At 52.8% G+C, this 21437-nt stretch overlaps 1 protein-coding gene across 2 annotated transcripts in view; it reads right to left on the minus strand.

Annotated features, from left to right (window-relative positions):
• Positions 1–1531: 1531 nt before the first annotated feature.
• LOC138288415 (butyrophilin subfamily 2 member A2-like) overlaps positions 1532–21437 on the minus strand; it is a 163877-nt gene continuing 143971 nt past the window's right edge. For both annotated transcript variants that reach the window (XM_069229975.1, XM_069229974.1), the window contains one exon: positions 1532–2342. In XM_069229975.1, the coding sequence (XP_069086076.1) occupies positions 2113–2342 (230 nt within the window). In that variant the 3' untranslated portion in view covers positions 1532–2112. The remainder of the gene's footprint in view (positions 2343–21437) is intronic.

Here is a 21437-nt window from a genome sequence, read left to right on the forward strand (position 1 = left end):
AAACAGGAACTCTTGGCGCTAGACGCACTCAGGATTTACTCCCATATGAATGCTCATGTGACAAACAGCTCTCTGCAGCATCACAACTCACACACCCATCCAACAAAACCATCAGAGAGCAACAAAACAACACCCAGAGGGCACATAGCATGCGTCCGTTTACCTATTGTGCTTAAAAGACAACTCCACTAATGCGAGGGCAACTTTGAAATATCCGCATTCATATCTATATTAGGAGTGTTCTTGAATATATAACCATAGGTATTTATTTCAGTATTGAACAAGAGTCTGTTTCCCCCGTGGTCTTGAAGCGGAAGTGTCGCTCGCGGTGGCTTCTGGGTATGCAGATATTTGCCGCGGCACGCGCCCACAGTGCACCAATGCGGGACAAGAGCGCTGATGACGTCGTCCGGGGGCGCGCGCCGTAGACCCCTCCGGGTGCAGTACCGCAGGCCGCCACTAGGCGTCGCTAGTGCAGTCCGGGCTGGAGGCCTCTTGGCGCTAGACGCACAGGGTTATCTCCGGGCGGGTTTTATACCGGCAGTAGCGGTATTTAGGCCCATATTTATAGTTTTTGACGCTAAACTGCGCTAACGCAGTTTAGCGTCAAAACATTTAGCGCCGTCTAACGCCATTCTGAAGCGCCGTGCGGGCGCCGTATTTATGGAATGGCGTTAGACGGCGCAAGCAGACCGGCGCTGCCTGGTGTGCGTGGAAAAAAACCACGTAGACCAGGCAGCGCCGGCGTAGGGGGAAAATGGCGTTAGGGCGTCTTAAAATGGGGCAAGTCAGGTTGAGGCAAAAAAAGCGCCTCAACCCGATTTGCGCCATTATTTTCGACGCCCAGACGCCATTTAAATGACTCCTGTCTTAGTAAAGACAGGAGTCATGCCCCCTTGCCCAATGGCCATGCCCAGGGGACTTATGTTCCCTGGGCATGGTCATTGGGCATAGTGGCATGTAGGGGGGCACAAATAAGGCCCCCCTATGCCACCAAAAAATATTTTAAAAAATAAAAAATTATACTTACCTGAACTTACCTGAATGTCCCTGGGGTGGGTCCCTCCATCCTTGGGGGTCCTCCTGGGGTGGGCAGGGGTGGCAGGGGGGGTCCCTGGGGGCAGGGGAGGGCACCTGTGGGCTCATTTTGAGCCCACAGGCCCCTTAACGCCTGCCCTGACCCAGGCGTTAAAAAGTGGCGCAAATGCGGGGTTTTTTGCCACGCCCACTCCCGGGCGTGATTTTTGCCCGGGAGTATAAATACGACGCATTTGTGTCGCCGTCATTTTTTTAGACGGGAACGCCTTCCTTGCATCTCATTAACGCAAGGAAGGCGTTCACGCAAAAAAATGACGCAATTTACCCATACTTTGGCGCTAGACGCGTCTAACGCCAAAGTATAAATATGGCGTTAGTTTTGCGCCGAATTTGCGTCGAAAAAAACGACGCAAATTCGGCGCAAACGAAGTATAAATACGGGCCTTAATGTCTCTGTCTGTACAAAAACTGGAAAAAACACCCTCAGCCGGTATTTGTTCTCGTCACTCGCACTTTATTTAAGCAGTAAATGTCAGGAGACGGCGCTTTATGACGCGCTCTGCAGCTCCCTGAAGCCCCGAGTGATAACTGCACAGAAAGCGCCTCTTACACTGAGCGCGGACACTTCACACAAAGCGCTGAGAGTCCCGCCGGGGCCGAGCAGGGTCTGTAGGGGGAGGAGGGGGTCCGCAGGCATCGGGGACAGAGGGCAAAGCGCTGCAGCACGGCTTCTAGGCGCTAGGGACACACACGTACTTCAAGCAGGCGCTGATGTTGAGGTGAGGGGGCCCATCAGCAGTTACACCAGGCGCAGCTCTGCCCCTTCAGTGACCCGGAAGTAGGGGCGCAGCCCCCCGGTGAAGGAGTCATTGAAGGTGTAGAGATGCTCCCAGGTGTCTGCATTGTACACGGACAGCCGCCCCCCCTCATAGTCCAGGTACAGCCCCAGCTTCAGGGGGCGCTGACGGGGGCTCAGGGGGGTTTGAGGGGACGTGAGAGCCACGTACTGACCATCATACCGCCGCCACACAGCCCAGACCCCCCCCTCAGGGTACAGGATACTCCCCTCCCTTCTCACGGACTCTCGTGCGACCCCCACTGCCCACCACCCCTCCTGCAGCAGCTGCACCTCCCAGTAATGCCCCCCGAGGTGAACCCCTCCAGCCCCAGCACACAGGAATAATAAGTGAATCTCTCGGGGTTGTCCGGCCGGGGCTGCTCGCTGTCTGTCCATCCCACGCGTCTCCCGTCCTCAGAGAGGGTCAGGCTTCTATGAGCTGTGTCTGGATCCAAAGTCACCAGCGCTGCAGAGAGAGGAGAGAGAGGTAATGACGCACTGTGTGACCTCAGGCATATTACTACCCAGAGACCCCAGCGCTGCAGAGACAGAAGAGAGAGGTAATGACATACTGTGTGACCTCAGGCATATCACTACCCAGAGACCCCAGCACTTCTGGGAGGAGAGAGAGGTAATGACATACTGTGTGACCTCAGGCATATCACTACCCAGAGACCCCCACAACTACAGAGAGAGGGGAGAGAGGTAATGATGTACTGTGTGACCTCAGGCGTATCACTACCCAGAGACCGCAGCACAGCAGAGAGGAGAGAGAGGTAATGACACACTGTGTGACCTCAGGCATATCACTACCCACAGTCCCCAGCACTTCTGAGAGTAGAGAGAGGTAATGACGCACTGTGTGACCTCAGGCATATCACTACCCAGAGATCCCCTGCGCTGCAGAGAGAGGAGAGAGAGGTAATGATGTACTGTGTGACCTCAGGCATATCACTGTCCAGAGTCCCCAGCACTTCTGAGAGGAGAGAGAGGTAATGACGCACTGTGTGACCTCAGGCATATCAGAGACCAGAGACCCCAGCACTTCTGAGAGGAGAGAGAGGTAATGACATACTGTGTGACCTCAAGTATATCACTACCCAGAGACCCCCACAACTACAGAGAGAGGGGAGAGAGGTAATGACGTACTGTGTGACCTCAGGCGTATCACTACCCAGAGACGCCCAGCACTGCAGAGAGAGGAGAGAGAGGTAATGATGTACTGTGTGACCTCAGGCATATCACTACCCAGAGACCCCCAGCACTGCAGAGAGAGGAGAGAGAGGTAATGACGCACTGTGTGACCTCAGGCATATCACTAGCCAGAGACCCCAGCACTTCTGAGAGGAGAGAGAGGTAATGATGTACTGTGTGACCTCAGGCATATCACTACCCAGAGTCCCCAGCACTGCTGAGAGAAGAGAGAGAGGTAATGACACACTGTGTGACCTCAGGCATATCACTACCCAGAGACCCCAGCAATTCTGAGAGGAGTGAGAGGTAATGACGCACTGTGTGACCTCAGGCATATCCCTACCCAGAGACCCCAGCACTCCGGAGAGAAGAGAGAGAGGTAATGACGCACTGTGTGACCTCAGGCATATCACTACCCAGAGACCCCAGCACTGAAGAGAGAGGAGAGAGAGGTAATGATGTACTGTGTGACCTCATGCATATCACTACCCAGAGACCCCCAGCGCTGCAGAGAGGAGAGAGAGGTAATGACACATTGTGTGACCTCATGCATATCACTACCCAGAGACCCCAGCACTTCTGAGAGGAGAGAGAGGTAATAACGCACTGTGTGACCTCAGGCATATCACTACCCAGAGACTCCAGCACTGCAGAGAGAGGAGAGAGAGGCAATGATGTACTGTGTGACCTCAGGCATATCACTGCCCAGAGACCCCCAGCGCTGCAGAGAGAGGAGAGAGAGGTAATGATGTACTGTGTGACCTCATGCATATCACTACCCAGAGACCCCCAGCGCTGCAGAGAGAGGAGAGAGAGGTAATAACGCACTGTGTGACCTCAGGCATATCACTACCCAGAGACCCCAGCACTGCAGAGAGAGGAGAGAGGTAATGACATGCTGTGTGACCTCAAACATATCACTACCCAGAGACCCCAGCACTGCAGAGAGAGGAGAGAGAGGTAATGATGTACTGTGTGACCTCATGCATATCACTCCCCAGAGACCCCCAGCACAGCAGAGAGGAGAGAGAGGTAATGACACATTGTGTGACCTCAGGCATATCACTACCCAGAGACCCCAGCAATTCTGAGAGGAGTGAGAGGTAATGACGCACTGTGTGACCTCAGGCATATCACTACCCAGAGCCCCCAGCACATCTGAGAGGAGGGAGAGGTAATGACGCACTGTGTGACCTCAGGCATATCACTACCCAGAGCCCCCAGCACTTCTGAGAGGAGAGAGAGGTAGTGACGCGCTGTGTGACCTCAGGCATATCCCTACCCAGAGACCCCAGCACTCCGGAGAGGAGGGAGAGGTAAGGACGAACTGCGTGACCTCAGGCATATCACTACCCAGAGACCCCAGCACTGCAGAGAGAGGAGAGAGAGGTAATGACACACTGTGTGACCTCAGGCATATCACTACCCAGAGACCCCCAGCGCTGCAGAGAGAGGAGAGAGAGGTAATGATGTACTCTGTGACCTCAGGCGTATCACTTTCCAGAGACCCCAGCACTTGTGAGAGGAGAGAGAGGTAATGACACACTGTGTGACCTTAAGCATATCACTACCCAGAGACCCCAGCACTGCAGAGAGAGGAGAGAGAGGTAATGACACACTGTGTGACCTCAAGCATATCACTACCCAGAGACCCCCAGCACTGCAGAGAGGAGAGAGAGGTAATGACACATTGTGTGACCTCAGGCATATCACTACCCAGAGACCCCAGCACTGCAGAGAGAGGAGAGAGAGGTAATGACACACTGTGTGACCTCAGGCATATCACTACCCAGAGACCCCAGCACTTCTGAGAGGAGAGAGAGGTAATGACACACTGTGTGACCTCAGGCATATCACTACCCAGAGACCCCAGCACTTCTGAGAGGAGAGAGAGGTAGTGACGCACTGTGTGACCTCAGGCACATCACTACCCAGAGACCCCAGCACTTCTGAGAGGAGGGAGAGGTAATGACGCACTGTGTGACCTCAGGCATCTCACTACCCAGAGACCCCAGCACTGCAGAGAGAGGAGAGAGAGGTAATGACACACTGTGTGACCTCAGGCATATCACTACCCAGAGACCCCCAGAACTGCAGAGAGAGGGGAGAGAGGTAATGATGCACTGTTTGACCTCAGGCGTATCACTACCCAGAGACCCCCAGCACTACAGAGAGAGGGGATAGAGGTAATGATGTACTGTGTGACCTCAGGCATATCACTACCCAGAGACCCTCAGCGCTGCAGAGAGAGGAGAGAGGTAATGACACGCTGTGTGACCTCAGGCATATCACTACCCAGAGACCCCCAGCGCTGCAGAGAGAGGAGAGAGAGGTAATGATGTACTGTGTGACCCCCAGTACTACAGAGAGAGGGGAGAGAGGTAATGATGTACTGTGTGACCTCAGGCCTATCACTACCCAGAGACCCCCAGCGCTGCAGAGAGAGGAGACAGAGGTAATGACACACTGTGTGACCTCAGGCATATCACTACCCAGAGACCCCCAGCGCTGCAGAGAGAGGAGAGAGAGGTAATGATGTACTGTGTGACCCCCAGTACTACAGAGAGAGGGGAGAGAGGTAATGATGTACTGTGTGACCTCAAGCACATCACTACCCAGAGACCCCCAGCACTACAGAGAGAGGGGAGAGAGGTAATGATGTACTGTGTGACCTCAGGCATATCACTACCCAGAGACCCCCAGCGCTGCAGAGAGAGGAGAGAGAGAGATAATGATGTACTGTGTGACCTCAGGCATATCACTGCCCAGAGACCCCAGCACTTCTGAGAGGAGAGAGAGGTAATGACGCACTGTGTGACCTCAGGCATATCAGAGACCAGAGACCCCAGCACTTCTGAGAGGAGAGAGAGGTATTGACATACTGTGTGACCTCAAGCATATCACTACCTAGAGACCCCCAGCACTACAGATAGAGGGGAGAGAGGTAATGATGTAGAGGAGAGAGAGGTAATGATGTACTCTGTGACCTCAGGCATATCACTGTCCAGAGCCCCAGCACTTCTGGGAGGAGAGAGAGGTAATGACATACTGTGTGACCTCAGGCATATCACTACCCAGAGACCCCCACAACTACAGAGAGAGGGGAGAGAGGTAATGATGTACTGTGTGACCTCAGGCATATCACTACCCAGAGAACCCCAGCACTGCAAAGAGAGAAGAGAGAGGTAATGACACACTGTGTGACCTCAGGCATATCACTACCCAGAGACCCCAGCGCTGCAGAGAGTGGAGAGAGAGAGGTAATGATGTACTGTGTCACCTCAGGCATGTCACTGTCCAGAGACCCCAGCACTTCTGAGAGGAGAGACAGGTAATGACATACTGTGTGACCTCAAGCACATCACTACCCAGAGACCCCAGCACTACAGAGAGAGGAGAGAGAGGTAATGATGTACTGTGTGACCTCAGGCATATCACTACCCAGAGACTCCCAGCGCTGCAGAGAGAGAAGAGAGGTAATGATGTACTGTGTGACCTCAGGCATATCACTGTCCAGAGTCCCCAGCACTTCTGAGAGGAGAGAGAGGTAATGACACACTGTGTGACCTCAAGCATATCACTACCCAGAGACCCCAGCACTACAGAGAGAGGAGAGAGAGGTAATGATGTACTGTGTGACCTCAGGCATATCACTGTCCAGAGACCCCAGCACTTCTGAGAGGAGAGAGAGGTAATGACGCACTGTGTGACCTCAGGCATATCAGAGACCCCAGCACTTCTGAGCGGAGAGAGAGGTAATGACATACTGTGTGACCTCAAGCATATCACTACCCAGAGACCCCCAGCACTACAGAGTGAGGGGAGAGAGGTAATGATGTACTGTGTGACTTCAGGCGTGTCACTACCCAGAGACCGCAGCACAGCAGAGAGGAGAGAGAGGTAATGACATACTGTGTGACCTCAAGCATATCACTACCCAGAGACCCCCAGCACTACAGATAGAAGGGAGAGAGGTAATGATGTATAGGAGAGAGAGGTAATGATGCACTGTGTGACCTCAGGCATATCACTACTCAGAGATCCCCGCACTTCTGAGAGGTGGGAGAGGTAATGACGCACTGTGTGACCTCAGGCATATCACTACCCACAGTCCCCAGCACTTCTGAGAGTAGAGAGAGGTAATGACGCACTGTGTGACCTCAGGGATATCACTACCCAGAGAGCCCCAGCGCTGCAGAGAGAGGAGAGAGAGGTAATGATGTACTCTGTGACCCCAGGCATGTCACTACCCAGAGACCCCAGCACTTCTGAGAGGAGAGAGAGGTAATGACGCACTGTGTGACCTCAAGCATATCACTACCCAGAGACCCCCACCCCTACAGAGAGAGGGGAGAGAGGTAATGACACACTGTCTGACCTCAGGCATATCACTACCCAGAGACCCCCAGCGCTGCAGAGAGAGGAGAGAGAGGTAATGATGTACTGTGTGACCTCAGGTATATCACTACCCGGAGACCCCCAGCACTGCAGAGAGAGGGGAGAGAGGTAATGACACACTGTCTGACCTCAGGCATATCACTACCCAGAGACCCCCAGCGCTGCAGAGAGAGGAGAGAGAGGTAATGATGTACTGTGTGACCTCAGGTATATCACTGTCCAGAAACCCCAGCACTTCTGAGAGGAGAGAGAGGTAATGACATACTGTGTGACCTCAGGCATATCACTACCCAGAGACCCCGAGCACTACAGAGAGAGGGGAGAGGTAATGACACACTGTGTGACCTCAAACATATCACTACCCAGAGACCCCCAGCACTACAGAGAGAGGGAGAGGTAATGATGTACTGTGTGACCTCATGCATATCACTCCCCAGAGACCCCCAGCACAGCAGAGAGGAGAGAGAGGTAATGACACATTGTGTGACCTCAGGCATATCACTACCCAGAGACCCCAGCAATTCTGAGAGGAGTGAGAGGTAATGACGCACTGTGTGACCTCAGGCATATCCCTACCCAGAGACCCCAGCACTCCGGAGAGGAGGGAGAGGTAAGGACGAACTGCGTGACCTCAGGCATATCACTACCCAGAGACCCCAGCACTGCAGAGAGAGGAGAGAGAGGTAATGACACACTGTGTGACCTCAGGCATATCACTACCCAGAGACCCCCAGCGCTGCAGAGAGAGGAGAGAGAGGTAATGATGTACTCTGTGACCTCAGGCGTATCACTTTCCAGAGACCCCAGCACTTGTGAGAGGAGAGAGAGGTAATGACACACTGTGTGACCTTAAGCATATCACTACCCAGAGACCCCAGCACTGCAGAGAGAGGAGAGAGAGGTAATGACACACTGTGTGACCTCAAGCATATCACTACCCAGAGACCCCCAGCACTGCAGAGAGGAGAGAGAGGTAATGACACATTGTGTGACCTCAGGCATATCACTACCCAGAGACCCCAGCACTGCAGAGAGAGGAGAGAGAGGTAATGACACACTGTGTGACCTCAGGCATATCACTACCCAGAGACCCCAGCACTTCTGAGAGGAGAGAGAGGTAATGACACACTGTGTGACCTCAGGCATATCACTACCCAGAGACCCCAGCACTTCTGAGAGGAGAGAGAGGTAGTGACGCACTGTGTGACCTCAGGCACATCACTACCCAGAGACCCCAGCACTTCTGAGAGGAGGGAGAGGTAATGACGCACTGTGTGACCTCAGGCATCTCACTACCCAGAGACCCCAGCACTGCAGAGAGAGGAGAGAGAGGTAATGACACACTGTGTGACCTCAGGCATATCACTACCCAGAGACCCCCAGAACTGCAGAGAGAGGGGAGAGAGGTAATGATGCACTGTTTGACCTCAGGCGTATCACTACCCAGAGACCCCCAGCACTACAGAGAGAGGGGATAGAGGTAATGATGTACTGTGTGACCTCAGGCATATCACTACCCAGAGACCCTCAGCGCTGCAGAGAGAGGAGAGAGGTAATGACACGCTGTGTGACCTCAGGCATATCACTACCCAGAGACCCCCAGCGCTGCAGAGAGAGGAGAGAGAGGTAATGATGTACTGTGTGACCCCCAGTACTACAGAGAGAGGGGAGAGAGGTAATGATGTACTGTGTGACCTCAGGCCTATCACTACCCAGAGACCCCCAGCGCTGCAGAGAGAGGAGACAGAGGTAATGACACACTGTGTGACCTCAGGCATATCACTACCCAGAGACCCCCAGCGCTGCAGAGAGAGGAGAGAGAGGTAATGATGTACTGTGTGACCCCCAGTACTACAGAGAGAGGGGAGAGAGGTAATGATGTACTGTGTGACCTCAAGCACATCACTACCCAGAGACCCCCAGCACTACAGAGAGAGGGGAGAGAGGTAATGATGTACTGTGTGACCTCAGGCATATCACTACCCAGAGACCCCCAGCGCTGCAGAGAGAGGAGAGAGAGAGATAATGATGTACTGTGTGACCTCAGGCATATCACTGCCCAGAGACCCCAGCACTTCTGAGAGGAGAGAGAGGTAATGACGCACTGTGTGACCTCAGGCATATCAGAGACCAGAGACCCCAGCACTTCTGAGAGGAGAGAGAGGTAATGACATACTGTGTGACCTCAAGCATATCACTACCTAGAGACCCCCAGCACTACAGATAGAGGGGAGAGAGGTAATGATGTACTCTGTGACCTCAGGCATATCACTGTCCAGAGCCCCAGCACTTCTGGGAGGAGAGAGAGGTAATGACATACTGTGTGACCTCAGGCATATCACTACCCAGAGACCCCCACAACTACAGAGAGAGGGGAGAGAGGTAATGATGTACTGTGTGACCTCAGGCATATCACTACCCAGAGAACCCCAGCACTGCAAAGAGAGAAGAGAGAGGTAATGACACACTGTGTGACCTCAGGCATATCACTACCCAGAGACCCCAGCGCTGCAGAGAGTGGAGAGAGAGAGGTAATGATGTACTGTGTCACCTCAGGCATGTCACTGTCCAGAGACCCCAGCACTTCTGAGAGGAGAGACAGGTAATGACATACTGTGTGACCTCAAGCACATCACTACCCAGAGACCCCAGCACTACAGAGAGAGGAGAGAGAGGTAATGATGTACTGTGTGACCTCAGGCATATCACTACCCAGAGACTCCCAGCGCTGCAGAGAGAGAAGAGAGGTAATGATGTACTGTGTGACCTCAGGCATATCACTGTCCAGAGTCCCCAGCACTTCTGAGAGGAGAGAGAGGTAATGACACACTGTGTGACCTCAAGCATATCACTACCCAGAGACCCCAGCACTACAGAGAGAGGAGAGAGAGGTAATGATGTACTGTGTGACCTCAGGCATATCACTGTCCAGAGACCCCAGCACTTCTGAGAGGAGAGAGAGGTAATGACGCACTGTGTGACCTCAGGCATATCAGAGACCCCAGCACTTCTGAGCGGAGAGAGAGGTAATGACATACTGTGTGACCTCAAGCATATCACTACCCAGAGACCCCCAGCACTACAGAGTGAGGGGAGAGAGGTAATGATGTACTGTGTGACTTCAGGCGTATCACTACCCAGAGACCGCAGCACAGCAGAGAGGAGAGAGAGGTAATGACATACTGTGTGACCCCAAGCATATCACTACCCAGACACCTCCAGCACTACAGATAGAAGGGAGAGAGGTAATGATGTATAGGAGAGAGAGGTAATGATGCACTGTGTGACCTCAGGCATATCACTACTCAGAGATCCCCGCACTTCTGAGAGGTGGGAGAGGTAATGACGCACTGTGTGACCTCAGGCATATCACTACCCACAGTCCCCAGCACTTCTGAGAGTAGAGAGAGGTAATGACGCACTGTGTGACCTCAGGCATATCACTACTCAGAGATCCCCGCACTTCTGAGAGGTGGGAGAGGTAATGACGCACTGTGTGACCTCAGGGATATCACTACCCAGAGAGCCCCAGCGCTGCAGAGAGAGGAGAGAGAGGTAATGATGTACTCTGTGACCCCAGGCATGTCACTACCCAGAGACCCCAGCACTTCTGAGAGGAGAGAGATGTAATGACATACTGTGTGACCTCAAGCATATCAGAGACCAGAGACCCCAGCACTTCTGAGAGGAGAGAGAGGTAATGACGCACTGTGTGACCTCAAGCATATCACTACCCAGAGACCCCCACCCCTACAGAGAGAGGGGAGAGAGGTAATGATGTACTGTGTGACATCAGGCATATCACTACCCAGAGATCCCCAGCTCTGCAGAGAGAGAAGAGAGAGGTAATGACACACTGTGTGACCTCAGGTACATCACTACCTAAAGATCCCCAGCGCTGCAGAGAGAGGAGAGAGAGGTAATGACACACTGTGTGACCTCAAGCATATCACTACCCAGAGACCCCAGCACTGCAGAGAGAGGAGAGAGAGGTAATGACACACTGTGTGACCTCAGGCATATCACTACCCAGACACCCCCAGCACTTCTGAGAGGAGAGAGAGGTAAATATGCACTGTGTGACCTCAGGCATATCAGAGACCCCAGCACTTCTGAGAGGAGTTAGAGGTAATGACATACTGTGTGACCTCAAGCATATCAGTACCCAGAGAGCCCCAGCACTACAGAGTGAGGGGAGAGAGGTAATGATGTACTGTGTGACTTCAGGCGTATCACTACCCAGAGACCGCAGCACAGCAGAGAGGAGAGAGAGGTAATGACACACTGTGTGACCTCAGGCATATCACTACCCAGAGACCCCAGCACTTCTGAGAGGAGAGAGAGGTAATGACATACTGTGTGACCTCAAGCATATCACTCCCCAGAGACCCCCAGCACTACAGAGAGAGGAGAGAGAGGTAATGATGTACTCTGTGACCTCAGGCGTATCACTACCCAGAGACCGCAGCACTGCAGAGAGAGGAGAGAGAGGTAATGACACATTGTGTGACCTCAGGCATATCACTACCCAGAGACCCCAGCACTGCAGAGAGAGGAGAGAGAGGTAATGACGCACTGTGTGACCTCAGGCATATCACTACCCAGAGACCCCCAGCGCTGCAGAGAGAGGAGAGAGAGGTAATGATGTACTCTGTTACCTCAGGCATATCACTGTCCAGAGACCCCAGCACTTCTGAGAGGAGAGAGAGGTAATGACATACTGTGTGACCTCAAGCATATCACTACCCAGAGACCCCCGCCACTACAGAGAGAGGGGAGAGAGGTAATGATGTACTGTGTGACCTCAGGCATATCACTACCCAGAGACCCCAGCACTTCTGAAAGGAGAGAGAGGTAATGACACACTGTGTGACCTCAGGCATATCACTACCCAGAGACCCCCAGCACTGCAGAGAGAGGATAGAGAGGTAATGACACACTGTGTGACCTCAGGCATATCACTACCCAGAGACTCCCAGTGCTGCAGAGAGAGGGGAGAGAGAGATAATGATGTACTGTGTGACCTCAGGCATATCACTGTCCAGAGACCCCCAGCTCTGCAGAGAGAGAAGAGAGAGGTAATGACACACTGTGTGACCTCAGGCATATCACTACCCAGAGCCCCCAGCGCTGCAGAGAGAGGAGAGAGAGAGATAATGATGTACTGTGTGACCTCAGGCATATCACTGTCCAGAGACCCCAGCACTTCTGAGAGGAGAGAGAGGTAATGACGCACTGTGTGACCTCAGGCATATCAGAGACCAGAGACCCCAGCACTTCTGAGAGGAGAGAGAGGTAATGACATACTGTGTGACCTCAAGCATATCACTACCCAGAGACCCCCAGCACTACAGATAGAAGGGAGAGAGGTAATGATGTATAGGAGAGAGAGGTAATGATGTACTCTGTGAACTCAGGCATATCACTGTCCAGAGACCCCAGCACTTCTGGGAGGAGAGAGAGGTAAGACATACTGTGTGACCTCAAGCATATCACTACCCAGAGACCCCCACAACTACAGAGAGAGGGGAGAGAGGTAATGATGTACTGTGTGACCTCAGGCATATCACTACCCAGAGACCCCCAGCACTGCAGAGAGAGAAGAGAGAGGTAATGACATACTGTGTGACCTCAGGCATATCACTACCCAGAGACCCCAGCGCTGCAGAGAGAGGAGAGAGAGAGATAATGATGTACTGTGTCACCTCAGGCATGTCACTGTCTAGAGACCCCAGCACTTCTGAGAGGAGAGACAGGTAATGACATACTGTGTGACCTCAAGCATATCACTACCCAGAGACCCCCAGCACTACAGAGAGAGGGGAGAGAGGTAATGATGTACTGTGTGACCTCAGGCGTATCACTACCCAGAGACCGCAGCACAGCAGAGAGGAGAGAGAGGTAATGACACACTGTGTGACCTCAGGCATATCACTACCCACAGTCCCCAGCACTTCTGAGAAGAGAGAGAGGTAATGACGCACTGTGTAACCTCAGGCATATCACTACCCAGAGACCCCCAGCACTACAGAGAGAGGGGAGAGGTAATGATGTACTGTGTGACCTCAGGCGTATCACTACCCAGAGACCGCAGCACAGCAGAGAGGAGAGAGAGGTAATGAGACACTGTGTGACCTCAGGCATATCACTACCCAGAGATCCCCAGCGCTGCAGAGAGAAGAGAGAGAGGTAATGATGTACTGTGTGACCTCAGGCATATCACTGTCCAGAGACCCCAGCACTTCTGAGAGGAGAGAGAGGTAATGACATACTGTGTGACCTCAAGCATATCACTACCCAGAGACCCCCAGCACTACAGAGTGAGGGGAGAGAGGTAATGATGTACTGTGTGACCACAGGCGTATCACTACCCAGAGACCGCAGCACAGCAGAGAGGAGAGAGAGGTAATGACACACTGTGTGACCTCAGGCATATCACTACCCAGAGACCCCAGCACTTCTGAAAGGAGAGAGAGGTAATGACACACTGTGTGACCTCAAGCATATCACTACCCAGAGACCTCCAGCACTACAGAGAGAGGGGAGAGAGGTAATGATGTACTGTGTGACCTCAGGGACCCAGAGACTACCCAGAGACCCCCAGGACTGCAGAGCGGAGAGAGAGGTAATGACACATTGTGTGACCTCAGGCATATCACTACCCAGAGACCACAGCACTTCTGAGAGGAGAGAGAGGTAATGATGCACTGTGTGACCTCAGGCATATCACTACTCAGAGACCTCCGCACTTCTGAGAGGAGGGAGAGGTAATCACGCACTGTGTGAACTCAGGCATATCACTACCCAGAGACCCCCAGCACTGCAGAGAGAGGAGAGAGAGGTAATGATGTACTCTGTGACCTCAGGCATATCACTGTCGAGAGACCCCAGCACTTCTGAGAGGAGAGAGAGGTAATGACATACTGTGTGACCTCAAGCATATCACTACCCAGAGACCCCCAGCACTACAGAGAGAGGGGAGAGAGGTAATGATGTACTGTGTGACCTCAGGCATATCACTACCCAGAGACCCCCAGCGCTGCAGAGAGAGAAGAGAGAGGTAATGACACACTGTGTGACCTCAGGCATAACACTACCCAGAGACCCCAGCACTGCAGAGAGAGGAGATTGAGGTAATGACACACTGTGTGACCTCAGGCATATCACTACCCAGAGACCCCCAGCGCTGCAGAGAGAGGAGATAGAGGTAATGATGTACTCTGTGACCTCAGGCATATCACTGTCCAGAGACCCTTGCACTTCTGAGAGGAGAGAGCGGTAATGACATACTGTGTGACCTCAAGCATATCACTACCCAGAGACCCCCAGCACTGCAGAGAGAGAAGAGAGAGGTAATGACACACTGTGTGACCTCAGGCATATCACTACCCAGAGACTCCCAGTGCTGAAGAGAGAGGGGAGAGAGAGATAATGATGTACTGTGTGACCTCAGGCATATCACTGTCCAGAGACCCCCAGCTCTGCAGAGAGAGGTAATGACACACTGTGTGACCTCAGGCATATCACTACCCAGAGACCCCCAGCGCTGCAGAGAGAGGAGAGAGAGAGATAATGATGTACTGTGTGACCTCAGGCATATCACTGTCCAGAGACCCCAGCACTTCTGAGAGGAGAGAGAGGTAATGACGCACTGTGTGACCTCAGGCATATCACTACCCAGAGACCCCCAGTACTACAGAGAGAGGGGAGCGAGGTAATGATGTACTGTGTGACCTCAGGCATATCACTACCCAGAGACCCCCAGCGCTGCAGAGAGAGGAGAGAGGTAATGACACGCTGTGTGACCTCAGGCATATCACTACCCAGAGACCCCCAGCGCTGCAGAAAGAGGAGAGAGAGGTAATGATGTACTGTGTGACCTCAGGCATATCACTGTCCAGAGAACCCAGCACTTCTGAGAGGAGAAAGAGGTAATGACATACTGTGTGACCTCAAGCATATCACTACCCAGAGACCCCCAGCACTACAAGGAGAGGGGGGAGAAGTAATGATGTACTGTGTGACCTCAGGCGTATCACTACCCAGAGACCCCCAGCACTGCAGAGAGAGAGTTAATGACACCCTGTGTGACTCAGGCATATCACTACCCAGAGACCCCAGCACTGCAGAGAGAGGAGAGAGAGGTAATGAGACACTGTGTGACCTCAGGCATATCACTACCCAGAAATCCCCAGCGCTGCAGAGAGAGGAGAGAGAGTTAATGATGTACTGTGTGACCTCAGGCATATCACTGTCCAGAGACCCCAGCACTTCTGAGAGGAGAGAGAGGTAATGACATACTGTGTGACCTCAAGCATATCACTACCCAGAGACCCCAGCACTACAGAGAGAGGGGAGAGAGGTAATGATGTACTGTGTGACCTCAGGGACATCACTACCCAGAGACCCCCAGGACTGCAGAGCGGCGAGAGAGGTAATTACGCACTGTGTGACCTCAGGCATATCACTACCCAGAGACCCCAGCACTTCTGAGAGGAGAGAGAGGTAATGATGCACTGTGTGACCTCAGGCATATCACTACTCAGAGACCTCCGCACTTCTGAGAGGAGGGAGAGGTAATCATGCACTGTGTGACCTCAGGCATATCACTATCCAGAGACCCCCAGTGCTGCAGAGAGAGGAGAGAGAGGTAATGATGTACTGTGTGACCTCAGGCATATCACTGTCCAGAGACCCCAGCACTTGTGAGAGGAGAGAGAGGTAATGACATACTGCGTGACCTCAAGCATATCACTACCCAGAGACCCCCAGCACTACAGAGAGAGGGGAGAGGTAATGATGTACTGTGTGACCTCAGGCATATCACTACCCAGGGACCCCCAGCTCTGCAGAGAGAGAAGAGAGAGGTAATGACACACTGTGTGACCTCAGGCATATCACTACCCAGAGACCCCAGCACTGAAGAGAGAGGAGAGAGAGGTAATGACACACTGTGTGACCTCAGGATTATGACACTACCCAGGGACCCCCAGCTCTGCAGAGAGAGAAGAGAGAGGTAATGATGTACTCTGTGACCTCAGGCGTATCACTACCCAGAGACCGCAGCACAGCAGAGAGGAGAGAGAGGTAATGAGACACTGTGTGACCTCAGGCATATCACTACCCAGAGATCCCCAGCGCTGCAGAGAGAGGAGAAAGAGGTAATGATGTACTTTGTGACCTCAGTTATATCACTGTCCAGAGTCCCCAGCACATCTGAGAGGAGAGAGAGGTAATGACATACTGTGTGACCTCAAGCATATCACTACCCAGAGATCCCCAGCACTACAGAGAGAGGGGAGAGAGGTAATGATGTACCGTGTGACCTCAGGGACGTCACTACCCAGAGACCCCCAGGACTGCAGAGCGGAGAGAGAGGTAATGACACATTGTGTGACCTCAGGCATATCACTACCCAGAGACCCCAGCACTTCTGAGAGGAGAGAGAGGTAATGACGCACTGTGTGACCTCAGGCATATCACTACTCAGAGACCCCCGCACTTCTGAGAGGAGGGAGAGGTAATGACGCACTGTGTGACCTCAGGCATATCACTACCCAGAGACCCCCAGCGCTGCAGAGAGAGGGGAGAGAGGTAATGATGTACTGTTTGACCTCAGGCATATCACTACCCAGAAACCCCCAGCACTGCAGAGAGAGAAGAGAGAGGTAATGACGCACTGTGTGACCTCAGGCATATCCCTACCCAGAGACCCCAGCACTCCGGAGAGGAGGGAGAGGTAAGGACGAACTGCGTGACCTCAGGCATATCACTACCCAGAGACCCCAGCACTGCAGAGAGAGGAGAGAGAGGTAATGACACACTGTGTGACCTCAGGCATATCACTACCCAGAGACCCCCAGCGCTGCAGAGAGAGGAGAGAGAGGTAATGATGTACTCTGTGACCTCAGGCGTATCACTTTCCAGAGACCCCAGCACTTGTGAGAGGAGAGAGAGGTAATGACACACTGTGTGACCTTAAGCATATCACTACCCAGAGACCCCAGCACTGCAGAGAGAGGAGAGAGAGGTAATGACACACTGTGTGACCTCAAGCATATCACTACCCAGAGACCCCCAGCACTGCAGAGAGGAGAGAGAGGTAATGACACATTGTGTGACCTCAGGCATATCACTACCCAGAGACCCCAGCACTGCAGAGAGAGGAGAGAGAGGTAATGACACACTGTGTGACCTCAGGCATATCACTACCCAGAGACCCCAGCACTTCTGAGAGGAGAGAGAGGTAATGACACACTGTGTGACCTCAGGCATATCACTACCCAGAGACCCCAGCACTTCTGAGAGGAGAGAGAGGTAGTGACGCACTGTGTGACCTCAGGCACATCACTACCCAGAGACCCCAGCACTTCTGAGAGGAGGGAGAGGTAATGACGCACTGTGTGACCTCAGGCATCTCACTACCCAGAGACCCCAGCACTGCAGAGAGAGGAGAGAGAGGTAATGACACACTGTGTGACCTCAGGCATATCACTACCCAGAGACCCCCAGAACTGCAGAGAGAGGGGAGAGAGGTAATGATGCACTGTTTGACCTCAGGCGTATCACTACCCAGAGACCCCCAGCACTACAGAGAGAGGGGATAGAGGTAATGATGTACTGTGTGACCTCAGGCATATCACTACCCAGAGACCCTCAGCGCTGCAGAGAGAGGAGAGAGGTAATGACACGCTGTGTGACCTCAGGCATATCACTACCCAGAGACCCCCAGCGCTGCAGAGAGAGGAGAGAGAGGTAATGATGTACTGTGTGACCCCCAGTACTACAGAGAGAGGGGAGAGAGGTAATGATGTACTGTGTGACCTCAGGCCTATCACTACCCAGAGACCCCCAGCGCTGCAGAGAGAGGAGACAGAGGTAATGACACACTGTGTGACCTCAGGCATATCACTACCCAGAGACCCCCAGCGCTGCAGAGAGAGGAGAGAGAGGTAATGATGTACTGTGTGACCCCCAGTACTACAGAGAGAGGGGAGAGAGGTAATGATGTACTGTGTGACCTCAAGCACATCACTACCCAGAGACCCCCAGCACTACAGAGAGAGGGGAGAGAGGTAATGATGTACTGTGTGACCTCAGGCATATCACTACCCAGAGACCCCCAGCGCTGCAGAGAGAGGAGAGAGAGAGATAATGATGTACTGTGTGACCTCAGGCATATCACTGCCCAGAGACCCCAGCACTTCTGAGAGGAGAGAGAGGTAATGACGCACTGTGTGACCTCAGGCATATCAGAGACCAGAGACCCCAGCACTTCTGAGAGGAGAGAGAGGTAATGACATACTGTGTGACCTCAAGCATATCACTACCTAGAGACCCCCAGCACTACAGATAGAGGGGAGAGAGGTAATGATGTACTCTGTGACCTCAGGCATATCACTGTCCAGAGCCCCAGCACTTCTGGGAGGAGAGAGAGGTAATGACATACTGTGTGACCTCAGGCATATCACTACCCAGAGACCCCCACAACTACAGAGAGAGGGGAGAGAGGTAATGATGTACTGTGTGACCTCAGGCATATCACTACCCAGAGAACCCCAGCACTGCAAAGAGAGAAGAGAGAGGTAATGACACACTGTGTGACCTCAGGCATATCACTACCCAGAGACCCCAGCGCTGCAGAGAGTGGAGAGAGAGAGGTAATGATGTACTGTGTCACCTCAGGCATGTCACTGTCCAGAGACCCCAGCACTTCTGAGAGGAGAGACAGGTAATGACATACTGTGTGACCTCAAGCACATCACTACCCAGAGACCCCAGCACTACAGAGAGAGGAGAGAGAGGTAATGATGTACTGTGTGACCTCAGGCATATCACTACCCAGAGACTCCCAGCGCTGCAGAGAGAGAAGAGAGGTAATGATGTACTGTGTGACCTCAGGCATATCACTGTCCAGAGTCCCCAGCACTTCTGAGAGGAGAGAGAGGTAATGACACACTGTGTGACCTCAAGCATATCACTACCCAGAGACCCCAGCACTACAGAGAGAGGAGAGAGAGGTAATGATGTACTGTGTGACCTCAGGCATATCACTGTCCAGAGACCCCAGCACTTCTGAGAGGAGAGAGAGGTAATGACGCACTGTGTGACCTCAGGCATATCAGAGACCCCAGCACTTCTGAGCGGAGAGAGAGGTAATGACATACTGTGTGACCTCAAGCATATCACTACCCAGAGACCCCCAGCACTACAGAGTGAGGGGAGAGAGGTAATGATGTACTGTGTGACTTCAGGCGTATCACTACCCAGAGACCGCAGCACAGCAGAGAGGAGAGAGAGGTAATGACATACTGTGTGACCTCAAGCATATCACTACCCAGACACCTCCAGCACTACAGATAGAAGGGAGAGAGGTAATGATGTATAGGAGAGAGAGGTAATGATGCACTGTGTGACCTCAGGCATATCACTACTCAGAGATCCCCGCACTTCTGAGAGGTGGGAGAGGTAATGACGCACTGTGTGACCTCAGGCATATCACTACCCACAGTCCCCAGCACTTCTGAGAGTAGAGAGAGGTAATGACGCACTGTGTGACCTCAGGCATATCACTACTCAGAGATCCCCGCACTTCTGAGAGGTGGGAGAGGTAATGACGCACTGTGTGACCTCAGGGATATCACTACCCAGAGAGCCCCAGCGCTGCAGAGAGAGGAGAGAGAGGTAATGATGTACTCTGTGACCCCAGGCATGTCACTACCCAGAGACCCCAGCACTTCTGAGAGGAGAGAGATGTAATGACATACTGTGTGACCTCAAGCATATCAGAGACCAGAGACCCCAGCACTTCTGAGAGGAGAGAGAGGTAATGACGCACTGTGTGACCTCAAGCATATCACTACCCAGAGACCCCCACCCCTACAGAGAGAGGGGAGAGAGGTAATGATGTACTGTGTGACATCAGGCATATCACTACCCAGAGATCCCCAGCTCTGCAGAGAGAGAAGAGAGAGGTAATGACACACTGTGTGACCTCAGGTACATCACTACCTAAAGATCCCCAGCGCTGCAGAGAGAGGAGAGAGAGGTAATGACACACTGTGTGACCTCAAGCATATCACTACCCAGAGACCCCAGCACTGCAGAGAGAGGAGAGAGAGGTAATGACACACTGTGTGACCTCAGGCATATCACTACCCAGACACCCCCAGCACTTCTGAGAGGAGAGAGAGGTAAATATGCACTGTGTGACCTCAGGCATATCAGAGACCCCAGCACTTCTGAGAGGAGTTAGAGGTAATGACATACTGTGTGACCTCAAGCATATCAGTACCCAGAGAGCCCCAGCACTACAGAGTGAGGGGAGAGAGGTAATGATGTACTGTGTGACTTCAGGCGTATCACTACCCAGAGACCGCAGCACAGCAGAGAGGAGAGAGAGGTAATGACACACTGTGTGACCTCAGGCATATCACTACCCAGAGACCCCAGCACTTCTGAGAGGAGAGAGAGGTAATGACATACTGTGTGACCTCAAGCATATCACTCCCCAGAGACCCCCAGCACTACAGAGAGAGGAGAGAGAGGTAATGATGTACTCTGTGACCTCAGGCGTATCACTACCCAGAGACCGCAGCACTGCAGAGAGAGGAGAGAGAGGTAATGACACATTGTGTGACCTCAGGCATATCACTACCCAGAGACCCCAGCACTGCAGAGAGAGGAGAGAGAGGTAATGACGCACTGTGTGACCTCAGGCATATCACTACCCAGAGACCCCCAGCGCTGCAGAGAGAGGAGAGAGAGGTAATGATGTACTCTGTTACCTCAGGCATATCACTGTCCAGAGACCCCAGCACTTCTGAGAGGAGAGAGAGGTAATGACATACTGTGTGACCTCAAGCATATCACTACCCAGAGACCCCCGCCACTACAGAGAGAGGGGAGAGAGGTAATGATGTACTGTGTGACCTCAGGCATATCACTACCCAGAGACCCCAGCACTTCT

This window comes from Pleurodeles waltl, chromosome 4_1 (assembly GCF_031143425.1).
Source record: "Pleurodeles waltl isolate 20211129_DDA chromosome 4_1, aPleWal1.hap1.20221129, whole genome shotgun sequence".
NCBI classification, from domain to species: domain Eukaryota; kingdom Metazoa; phylum Chordata; class Amphibia; order Caudata; family Salamandridae; genus Pleurodeles; species Pleurodeles waltl.